The following is an 11,966-nucleotide window of genomic DNA, read 5'->3' as shown; positions in this document are numbered from 1 at the left end:
TTGACAAACGCCGATCAACAACTGGATATATGTTCACTATGGCTGGAGGACCAGTTAGTTGGCGATCAACTTTGCAGTCAACAATTGCACTATCATCCACTGAGATTGAATACATGGCTGTAACAGAAGCCGTGAAAGAAGCCATTTGGTTACAGGGATTGGTAACAGATTTGGGCCTTAAGCAACAAGAGGTTACCGTTTACTATGACAGTCAAAGTGCAATTCATTTAGCCAAGAATCAAGTGTATCACTCTCGAACAAAACACATAGATATCCGATTTCACTTTGTACGTGAAATATTAGAAGAATGTGACATTAAATTTCAGAAGATTGGCACTGAAGATAATCCAGCAGATATGTTGACGAAAGTTGTCACAGGAATCAAGTTCCAACACTGTTTAGACTTGATCAGTATTGTACACTGCTGAGCACCCTCGGGTGCATTGGAGCGTATTCGATAGCAGAAGTCTCTCATGTCAAAGAAAGATGCGCATTCATTTGAAAAATGAATCAATTTGCAAGTAGCCTAATATGGCACACTTGGGTGGAGGGGGTGATTGTTGAAAGCCACCCAAGTGCCCTGCTGCACATGCACCGTTTGGTGCTTTGGTTTATTAGGCACCGTTTGGTGCTTTTGTTTTATTAGGCACACACAAAACTCACGTAATTGATACAGTAAATTGCTGCACCGAAAGTGGGTTGCTCTCCTATAAATAGGAGAGCTTAATTGTGCAGAGGGTGTAGGGGGAGAAAGAAAAATAGAGAGAAAGAGGGACGTGAGAGAGATATAGAAATTTATAGAGTTTTTATAAATCTCGTACAAATTCTATAAAAGAGGCTCCAGTAGATATAAGTAATTTACTGAACCACTTAAATATCATTTTATGTGAATTTTTAGACAGTCGAAAGCACAACACAAGGATACTACTAATTAAATGATTTTTTGGGCACCAGGGCATGCTCCCACATTTGAAATGGGCAAGCAGTATTTTGCTGTAGTTGAAGAGATCCAAGAAATCATGACTGGCATTAATTAAGAGCAGAGAATGTCAATCTAGTACGTTAAATTGATAATATGTGCGTTGTCACAATCAATTCAATCTAGTTATGTCATAGTTGAAGCTGGAGCATTAATTTGTTAGCATATGATCAATACAAATGAATTAGATCTGAGCAGTTTATATCCAGCCAAAAAATCATTAACACATGTCGATCATGTTAGAAAAATAATCACTTGCCCAAAACAAAAGCTAGCACTAATTTTTCTTTCTGTTCCTGAAATGAAAACTACCAAAAAACTGCTCGAGATCGTGTTTTCAATGGACCTTAAAGAGATCGGTACACGTTTTCACTAATATTCGTTATGGGCACACAGTTGTGATCACAGCTAGCTGCATATATATACAGTAATCGACTCTCGGTGAGATTGAAAATAAATAAATTAATATGCCCTTTATAAAGAAAATAAACAGTCTTTTTTTTCAATGCCATGCTATCTACTTTTTTATTGTTTTAAATTTACAATTAATCCTATTTGAGTAAATAGAAAATTCCAAATCAATTAGAGCTTAATTCATGCAGTTTCTTTAAGTTCAGTCTTGGACGGCCACGCGTCCTAGTTCTGCGTTCAAACTCTGCGTAGACAAACTCCATGCATGAGGCCACGTATCCTAACCTAACCACTATTCTCACTCACTCTCTCTCTCTCCATCTGAAAATTCAGATCATCAATGCGATGTGCTCCTCTGACTGTCAAAGCCAAGAACAAGGAAGATCAACGAGAAAAACTTTATATAGATTGACAGTGCAAGTCTAGATTGAAATTCTGCCTCAAAATCTTTGTTCTTTTTCTTCTTATCCAAAAACTACATATATATATATATAATATATATACACACATATACACATGGTGAAGCTAGCATCTGCAAGAGAAAGCCGAATGTACGGGCCCCGGCTGGCCCGAAACCGGACGGAGTATATAAACGCGGGGCTATACCTGTTTGCCACCATTGTCCTTCTTGGCGGGTTTGCTGCCCAGTTCTCTAGCGAGCCCCAGTCTGGTCTTGTCCTTTTGCTCATAGCTTTAGCGTTTATGATAATGGTTAATGTGCATGATCTTTTGGCGCATCTTGCTGGGTTCGATTACCGCTTGCAATTGATGGGGTTCGATCTCCAGCTTGCGTTCGTGGAGTTTGTGGTCCCAGTGGTTCAGGCGCTAGGATCTGTTCTCTTCTTCTTGGGGATTCTTTTTCTTTTTATCCAGGTACGTACACATGCGTGGTGTTTAATGCATAAATTGAATTTTTTTCCTTGGCTATGGTGAGATTATGAAGTTGAAAATGAAACCATCCATGTATATGTTGATTTTCACATACATGATTTGATCTTCATTTGTTATTGTAATCCTGGCTTAAGTATATGGATTTGTAACTTTGAAAGGTCGACTAGGAATGGGCTTCGATTTTCTCTAGCTTTGGCTATCTAGACGAATGTCGTCCATATAGGAGCGGTTGGTTAATATATATATATATATATATATATTTGAACTTTTTGTACCCACAAATTGCAGGAAGAGAGAGGATATGGCCACCTGAAGTTGGAAAAGCATGGTCTGATCGAACATGCTCATTGCTGGCCCTGTCTTATGGGTGCTTGGATCGATCCACAACTCATGTCAAATCTATGAGAGAGCTGGTGGGCATGTCCAAATGTTGCAGCACACTGTCCAAATTCCATTTTTGATGGGGAGTGTGCTATTCTTGGTGGGTGCAATTCTCAACTGCCGTGAGCAAGCTGGATTAGCCCATCATGGACTAGATCTACTAGTAAGTTGCGCGCCCCTAATCCAATCTTTTGTTTTTTGCCAAGTACTAAGTATATACGTATGTGAATTGCTTCAATCCAAACTGTCCACGGCCCATTAAATTGAGTTTTGCTACTTACAAACATGCAGGTGTACTACCGCTTGTTGTTCAACTAACCATTACAGTAATAGATCAAAAGTTAAAACACCAATAACTTGTCATCATCATTGTGATCAGACCATTTAAATAGAGTGTTGGGTGTGTGAAAAACAGACTTGGTTAGATTTTTCCTTTAAATCTTGTCCCCATAATCACACGACCAGTACATTAGTTTTACCAGTGCAGAGAAACTTTTCAAATGGTTCAAAGTATACGTCTCTCTATGTTTGCAGGGTAGGACTTGGATCTGGCTAGGCATATTTGGCAGCCTTCTGTTCTTTCTTGGGGGCTTAGCAAATGTAGTTAAGGTGTTCAAGATGCAGCAGATTGATGGAGTAAGGCTGGAGAAACTGCGGGGAGGGGCACAAGAACGGCTGATGCAAGTAAGGGAAGGTCAGGTCCCCCTCATACTAGAAGAGCAGCGAAGAAGGCGAGAACCCGAGGAAATAAAAGTGGCATCCGGGCCGACAACTTCATCTAAGGATGTCCTCGTTAGCCGTAGTTAAGATCACGTTGTCTTCTGTAACAACCAGCAGCTTATATAGCTCCTTGGTTCTTAATTTTGATTCATCTTACCTTTGCAGATTTCCTTGACTTGATCAGCCTTAATGTTAAGTAGTATTGACGTTAGAATACTTTCATTTTCTTTTAGTACCAATTAACGAAATAAACTGGATGTTTTGTTTGTTTTACATTTGTCTTTCTCTAACCTTTGTTTGGTGATTTGTCTCGTACTGCATATATTCTTCCAGGAAAATATTAGTGGAGTCCTTCAAAATTACGGTTCAAACTTATAGTTTAATTATTTTAATTAATTATTTATTTGTTTTTTTTAACTTATTAATGGTTAAGGAGTTGTATATATATATATATATTTTTTTAATGATGGATGTTAATAAAAGGATAAAAAGAAAAAAAAAAAGCCAAAAAAAAAAAATTAAATACATGACTAGCCGGTAAATAAGTAAATTTTGCAATTAAAGTCCACTACATAAGATTTATAAATGAGTTTTGTTACATACAAGCAAAGTCGCATACTAATCTGCGTATTAATACTGATTCCTTCATACTTAAAATTTAAATTAATACTATTTTCAATAAAATTTACTTTTTAATCAATCATATTAAATTGATACACAGATTATTGTATAATTGTATTTGTAACTAAATTTTTCCTTTATAAATATATACCAATTGTATGAAGGGGTTAATAGTAAATCTGTAAATATACACAAATATACATTAAAAAGTAATTTAAAAAAAAAAAAAGATGAAGGGTGAATAATAGATCTGTAAATATCTAATAATATTGTTTATAATAAGTTAAATATTTACATATGAATAATCCAAAAAATGTACTTATTTTGTAAATATATGTTTGCATTTAGACATGCATACGCCAATGCTTTTATCAAATGCCAGGTTGAACTTTTGGGTGTTAAAAAAGAAAGAAGAAGAAATACTATTAATAAGTAATTCATAATGGACATGGTATCATGGGGATAGGGCTTGGAAAGCCCATCAAAAGGAGACGACGTGGCAAGTAAATCCTGGACCATTTAGGGCTTCTAACAAAATTTATCGGCGAAAGGGCGATAATAATTATATATATATATTAAAAGAGATAAAAATCTGCCTTTATTCGACCTCTCATCAGGCTCTGTTTCCTTCTCTCTGAAGCCCTACAAAAACATATCTCAGAATAACAAGAAAATCGAAGCTCTACGTCCCCTACTAGCTCCCCTAATTCTTTAGGTACTTCAATCTTTGCCTTTCTTTTTCCGCGTTATCGTTTGTGTGCGTGTGTATGACAAATCCTCTCATTTTTCGCTCCTCTATTTGATTCTAGAATTTTCCCTGATCTCTATTTGCGTCTGCGTACACGTATACATACATGTGATTTAGACAAACATTTCCCTGGAAAATCAAGCGGCCTTAGAGAAATTTGGAAAATTTTTTGGCTTTAACCTAATTTTTATCTAGATTTGAATTTGGTAGGGGTGTGTAAATAAATAAGTTAATCATCACAGTGATACTGCAAATCGATCATGTGTTTTTTTTTTTAAAGAATTCTTAGATGAGACGTGTGTCATGCTGGTTTATTTTGTCTCGTTTTGTTTATTTTTGTAAATTAGGTGGATTGATTTTATTTCCCACTTTTGATACTGCAAATCGATCATGTGTGTGTGTGTGTGTTTTTTTTTTTTTATTTATTTATTTTTTTTTTATAGAATCCTTTCTATTTTTTTGTTTTATTGGCACCATGTACCGGTCCATTTGATGTTTGGTTTGTTTTCTGCATAATGTATCATTGTCGCTACTATGTTTGTTTGCGGTGGCTCTGTTTGGGTTATTTGCTTTGACCTTGAAACATATATCTTTTTGCCTTTTGCTTTAGAAAAAAATTAGCTCTATAAATGATTTTTTTTTTTTAATACATTCTGGAAAATTGATTTGAGGAGTTTTCTGACCATGAAGGGTCCGGTTTTGAACATTCTGTGAAGTTTTTTCCTCGCTCCTTGTCTGAATTCTTGTTTAAACTGAAAGATAAAAGTTCCAATAAAATGTTTATGATTCTAAAAACGCATTATTGTTACAAGTTAGGTTGGTTTGAAGGAGATGCAGTGTGCATGCGGCTGTAATACATGATACATGCATGCCAGGGGAGTGAAATCATACTAATGTTTTTTTATTATATAAGTAAGAGTAATGAAATCATACTGATGTTGTGGCCGGACTGGAGAAAGACATTGAGGCTCTGATGCCTAGTTTTGGCTATTAAGTATATGCTTCTGTGCCTGGGAACCTGACAATGAAATGGGTTTGTTTGTAGCGGTGATAAGGGGAGCACATTTTTGTTGTCTTCTATAATAGGGTGGGTTATTGTTCAAATGGCATCTGTATCCAGTCAACCGCAGTTTCGTTACACTCAACCTCCATCCAAGGTGCTTCATCTGCGAAACTTACCATGGGAGTGCACGGAGGAAGAGCTGATTGAACTTGGAAAGCCATTTGGTAAAGTTGTGAACACAAAGTGCAATGTTGGAGCAAATCGAAATCAGGCTTTTATTGAATTTGTGAGTGCCTGTATATCTTAGCTCTATTTAATCTTTTTTCCTTCTTTTCATTTAATGCGACTCAACGTTTGTTTTATATGTATTGGTTTCTTCAGGCTGATTTAAATCAAGCTATTGCTATGATATCGTATTATGCTTCATCCTCGGAGCCAGCTCAAGTGCGTGGCAAAACTGTCTACCTACAGTACTCAAATAGGCAAGAAATTGTGAACAACAAAACTACTGCTGATGTTGCTGGTAACGTACTGTTGGTAACAATAGAGGGTGAGGATGCACGCCTTGTCAGCATTGATGTTTTACATTTGGTAAGTAACTTGCACGCTTTACTATACAGTTAAAGAGGTAAACTGCTACCCTAAGGATGTGTCAACTGATACTGTAATAGGTTGTGGTTTGACATGTTTTGGAAAGCTTTTCTTTGACATATATGTAAATGGATCAGCAGGCCCATGTCAAGGCAATATCTTCGATGGCAGCTTAGTGCATCGTGAGAAAGAGCGCATGTGTGTTTGTCTCCTTTCTCCTTTCCTTAACAATGCCTCTTCTTCCCTACTCTTCCTCCTCAACTTCCTATACCTACCATTCTTATAGTTTAGGCCTTTATCATTTCTTCTCTCTTGTGCATCCCTCTTCCTCTTTTTTCTGCATGCTCTATGCCGCCATTTTTGCATGTAGCATAGCTACATCCAGAATGTGGAATTCGTGTTATTCAATTATTTAATCTATGTGATTATATCCCTATCATAGTTGTCATTGTTCCTGATAATTGAGGTGTGTGCAGAAAAGTGCATGAAAACTTTTTGATGTTGATCTTTATTCTCTTCGAGGATATAAAATTTCATGGGAAAAGATTATTGTTCTGCCCTCCTTATTGCGTAGCTAGTATTTTTTGTGGATTATGTGAGTGGCTATAACCTTGGACGCTTAGTTTGTAGCTGAAGAAGTTATTAATTTCACAAAAACCTGGATGCCAATTGACATGCCCAGCAGCAGCATACTGTTGGCATTTTTCATGTCGAATGCTAAAGGATAAAGATATTATTGGTTGGGCATCTTTCTTTTCCTTTATTCTTCTACCCCTCACATGCACTGTATTTAACTGAAGTTTAAACTTTTAGATTTCTCTTAGCATTTCTTTGTAAGAATGTGGATGTTCAGTCTTACGTTTTTCAATTGTTTTTTTGTCCTAGCAATCCTTTGTTGTAATTTTATATACATGAAATGCAGGCTTCTACTTTTAATGGCATGTGTAATGTATAAATTCTGCCAGTGGTCTGTGTTTGCTTAATTTCAAGGAATCTTGAATTTATATGTGCTTTCCATTTTCTGCAATTAACTTGGGAAGGAATTACAGATAGCTTTTGGCTCTTGAGTTCCTAGGATTTTTGTTTTGTGCTTCTCTCTGAAAGATATTTAGTAATGCAGGTTTTTTCAGCTTTTGGATTTGTGCATAAGATTACTACCTTTGAGAAGACAGCAGGATTTCAGGTCTCTCTCTCTTTTTCCCCGTCGCTTGATTCTTCCAGCTGTTGAACACAAGCTCATTTTTTTTTTCAAGTATACGCCCAGTGTACTTGGGATTTGCCAATTATTTTGAATAAAACTACTTGATTACCAATAAAAAAAAAAAAGAATACAAGCTCATTTTGAAATATTTTTCTTCAGGCCCTGGTACAATTTTCAGATACAGAAACTGCCTCTTCTGCAAAGAATGCCCTAGATGGAAGAAGCATTCCTAGGTGACAACTGTATTATATGTTTGAGATTGTATTTAGTCCAACTTCTGTGGACCATATGGCTGTTATGTGGTGCACATGCATTGAGACTTATCCCCACTGGACGTTAGACTTTAGAGTACCCGTGATATATCAGACTTTGGGTAGACGGTGGACTTTTAAACTTCTCTTACCCTACTTTTTTTTTTCTTTTTGATTTTATTTATTTATTTGTTTTTTTGATAAATAAAAAAGGGGGAGCAAAATTGAACAGAAAAATGAGTCACCGGCATACTGTGTTGTGCCAACAGGACCTTGATCCTAGCACATTCATGTGTTCCACAGACAGAGCTATGCACTTTATACCCATTTTCTGTTATCAACTGTTCCTGCATTGTGATTTACTGACATTTTTTTGTCCTTGGCTTCAGGTATCTTCTTCCAGAGCACGTGGGACCATGTACCCTTAGGATCACATATTCTGCGCACACAGATTTGAGTGTGAAATTCCAGAGCCACCGAAGCAGGTATTCCTGAGCATTGAGTATCCGGTTTTTGTATTTCTAATTGTTTTGAGCATAAGATGTATCTTTCCATTTTTGGTTGTAGACAAGTAATGAATGCACTTCTTACTGCTTACCCCTTTTTCATCCTTCATTTTTTGGTCCAGCCCCTTTTATCACTATTTTTCTTGCTTTATTATGACTACATTTTCTGTTGATTCAGGGACTACACTAATCCTTACCTTCCTGTTGCTCCGTCAGCAATAGATGGAAATGGCCAGGTATAGCTTTGGGAATGGACACTCAATGGAATTATGTAGACTTCTAGAAGGCTGTGTTTAGACAATTCAACTGACATTTTTTGTTGTGGGCATCAAGGTGTTAGACTATTGACTTTTCGCATAAGGGGCCTTCAAATGGTGGATGGCATCACACATACAATCATATAATGCAATGAAATTGTTTCAATAGCCTAGTTTACTACTGTGCCAAACATTGTCAAGCATGTCACCACCCATTTGGTTACATAGTTTAGATGAGATAAGATGAGATATTTTGAATAGTAATAAATAAAATATTGTTATAATAAAAATTTTTAATATTAGTTTTGTATTGGGATTTGAAAATTTTGAATTGTTTATTATATTTTGTATGAGAATTTGAAAAAGTTGTAATGATTAGATGAGATGAGATTGTTTAGTTTTTGGTAACCAATCCGTAGTTTAGTAGACTGCAAGTTTTGTCCCTTAGAGATGCTTAAATGTTGTGTGTTTTGCATGGTGTGATTTAATGGAATTATTTCTCTTCATTGCAGTTAACTGTTGGTTTGGATGGGAAAAAGCTAGAACCAGAGAGTAATGTTCTTCTTGCGTCTATTGAAAACATGCAGTATGCTGTCACTTTGGATGTTTTACACATGGTACTTATTATATACATCACAAGTGTTAAATTTCTCGGTTGACTCTGCTATTGTCATACTTTTCTTTCAATTAAGGATTGGCATACTCTTTGTTTTTGGTGTGAGTCATACTCAATTCTGATATTTCACATGTTTGCTTTCATGGATAGGTGTTCTCTGCTTTTGGGCCTGTCCAAAAGATTGCCATGTTTGATAAGAATGGGGGTGTACAGGCTTTGATCCAATACCCGGGTAAGCTTTAAACCTGATTGTTTATTTTTGGTCAAAATTTTTTACTTACAAAGTGAGGGAGAGAGAAAAGTGGAGAAAAGTAAATTATGAAGAAATGCACTCTATTAACCAAGTATTAGGCTGCTAACCTAAGCTCTTACATAATTGTTCAAAGTGAATGTGAAAATGTTATTTTCTGTAGCCGGATTGCTTAAAAATCAATTGCTAATCATTTAACCAAGTGGTGACGTGTGTGTGCGCGCTTTACCCTAATTTATTGAGTCTGTTTATTTGTATTGAAGAGCATTTCCAGTAGGCAACCAGTTATGCTCTTACAAAAATGCCTAACTTATGTGAGCAAATCAACTTCAAAAAATGACGGAATAATTGCTTGAGGAAGTGGGATACCCATTTGTCCACCCAACACATAAGCCTTTTAGTTGATTAGTTTAATATACATTTGGTGTTAGACACGCTTGCACTAATTTTATGTTACTGTAGCAGCAGTCTTCTTATGTGTTGTCATTACTTTTGTATTGGCTTTGCCTACATTTCTAGTGAGGGAATGTTGCAGCCTTTTGTTATGTAATACAAGGATGTATAATCAGTGCCATGGTTGCAGATGTTCAGACTGCTGTTGTTGCCAAGGAAGCCTTGGAAGGACACTGCATCTATGATGGAGGATTTTGCAAACTTCACATCTCGTATTCACGCCATACCGATCTCAGCATTAAGGTAATTAAACTATATCCTTTCAGAAGAACTTTTTCATATGTTTTACGGTAGTCACAGTAATTAGAATGAAATCTAATCCTCGGTAAGGAGAAAGCACGGAAACTTGTTTTATGAGTACTTATACTTATTTGCTGCCTCTGTTGATTACTGTCTTTTGTCGTATCCTCTTACTTGGTTTTTAACAAAACCGGCATCCTTATTTCTGGCTTTGTTGTGGGGATGCGATTTAGGAAACAGAATTGAGCTCCATAGATGTTTTATTTTTCATTTTTTGCCATTTCATCCCGTTGGTTTTGAACCAATCTTACAAAGTTTGTGCTTCAAAGAAATGTTTTCATATTAGATTTTTAGTTTCCATTGTTGGCTTCAATTAGGATCTGAAATTTAGTTTTTCCTTCTCCATCTCTTGCCTCAGTTAGTATTCTCTGTATATATAACCTTTAAGGTAGCTTTTGGTACAACAGAAATGTAGTTCTGGGAAACTCTACTGTGAAACTTCCATTTGTTGCTCTTTTTTTCCTTTGGGTACTCATATCTGCTGTTTGAACACAGTAACATACTTGACTGTTTTAGGGAAGAAGAATCTGTGACTCCTAGCAGTCAACGGGGTTGCCCATGGATTGAAAATGCTTTCAAGACCCCTAGTAATTTACTTTCATTTTCTATTTTGTTGATTATGGCATACTCGTAACCATTATGCATGGATTGAGCCTTGTTGGTAGTGGTAAAAAGGTGGGATTGGGTAGGGTTTGAGGTGTTTGCTTTACCAAGCTGGGAGGGGGGAGGGAGAAGAAGAATGTTATGAGCAATCATGGAATACTTCGTTTGAGACGTTTCACTGATTTAAACTTGCAGCAAGTGACACGTTTGTAGCTTGGTGTGTTGATTTCAGGTCAACAATGATCGGAGCAGAGACTATACAATTCCCAACAACCCTGTGGTGAACTCCCAACCCTCAATTCTGGGGCAACAGCCGGTTTCAGGAATGGGTCCTACTGTTCAATACAATGGGGCCACATTTACTCCAACGCCAGAGCAGCCTGCGATGCCTCAGCCTTCAGCTGGGTGGGGTCCTGGTGTACCACCAATGCATCAGTCCATGCCGATGCAGATGCATAGTAATCCTTACATGCCACCTGGGACAATGCTGCCTCAAGTTGCCCCAGGAATGATGCAGTCATCGATCCAGAGTGGCATGCCACAGCCATCAATGTTGCCGCCCCCTTATGGATCTGGCCAGATGCGATAGTGCCCTTCCCGGAAGGGTCTGTCTTAATTGCTTCATTTTCTGCTTTTTGGTTTTCTTTTCCTGCCCCTTTCTTTGGTTGTAATTCTCTCTCAAATTACACACTAAAAATCGTTTCTTTTGTGTGTTATATCCAAACGTTTTAGCCGCTCTTGTTTCGTATGTCATCATTCACAATTATGCGTTGGACTGCTGCTATGCTCTGCAGTACACCCAATTGTCTCGCATTTGCGTTGCAGTAGCATTCGAAATTTGGTGGTTAGGAATGGGGGTTGAAAGATTTTATATCTCTATCCCAAGTGATCGGCTGGAATGAGGGTTCGAAGATTTGATCTCACCATCCCCAGTGATCGGATGAGTCATGTGTGCGCCACGTCATGTTGTGTGTTCCTCTCTGGTGCTCCAGTTTGCGATGTCCAAAGAATAGGTACTGTTTGGTCAAAAAAATTTCATCTCAAATATAAAATTTTTATCTTATCATTACAATTTTTTCAAATTTTCATATAAAATATAATAAATAATTTAATATTTTTTCTACTTTTTCAAATTTTAAAATAATAATAATATTAAAATATAATATTTTAATATTTAATCTTAA

The 11,966-nt window shown here is 36.7% G+C and overlaps 1 protein-coding gene across 1 annotated transcript; it reads left to right on the top strand.

The window, feature by feature from the left end:
- The first annotated feature begins 1,723 nt into the window (after positions 1-1,723).
- Positions 1,724-11,530, top strand: LOC122309987 (polypyrimidine tract-binding protein homolog 2). Its single transcript, XM_043123842.1, is given in 14 exon segments — positions 1,724-2,263; positions 2,570-2,617; positions 2,619-2,825; positions 3,197-3,454; positions 5,747-6,040; positions 6,136-6,345; positions 7,466-7,528; positions 7,706-7,779; positions 8,187-8,282; positions 8,482-8,539; positions 9,073-9,177; positions 9,327-9,408; positions 10,010-10,122; positions 11,015-11,530. Coding segments are annotated over 14 exon segments (2,322 nt in total). The 5' UTR covers positions 1,724-1,906; the 3' UTR covers positions 11,372-11,530.
- Positions 11,531-11,966: the final 436 nt, after the last annotated feature.

Source organism: Carya illinoinensis, chromosome 5 (assembly GCF_018687715.1).
Source record: "Carya illinoinensis cultivar Pawnee chromosome 5, C.illinoinensisPawnee_v1, whole genome shotgun sequence".
In the NCBI taxonomy this organism is placed as follows: Eukaryota; Viridiplantae; Streptophyta; class Magnoliopsida; order Fagales; family Juglandaceae; genus Carya; species Carya illinoinensis.
Note: the sequence above shows the minus strand (reverse complement) of the source record. Positions and strands in the feature narration are given on the sequence as shown.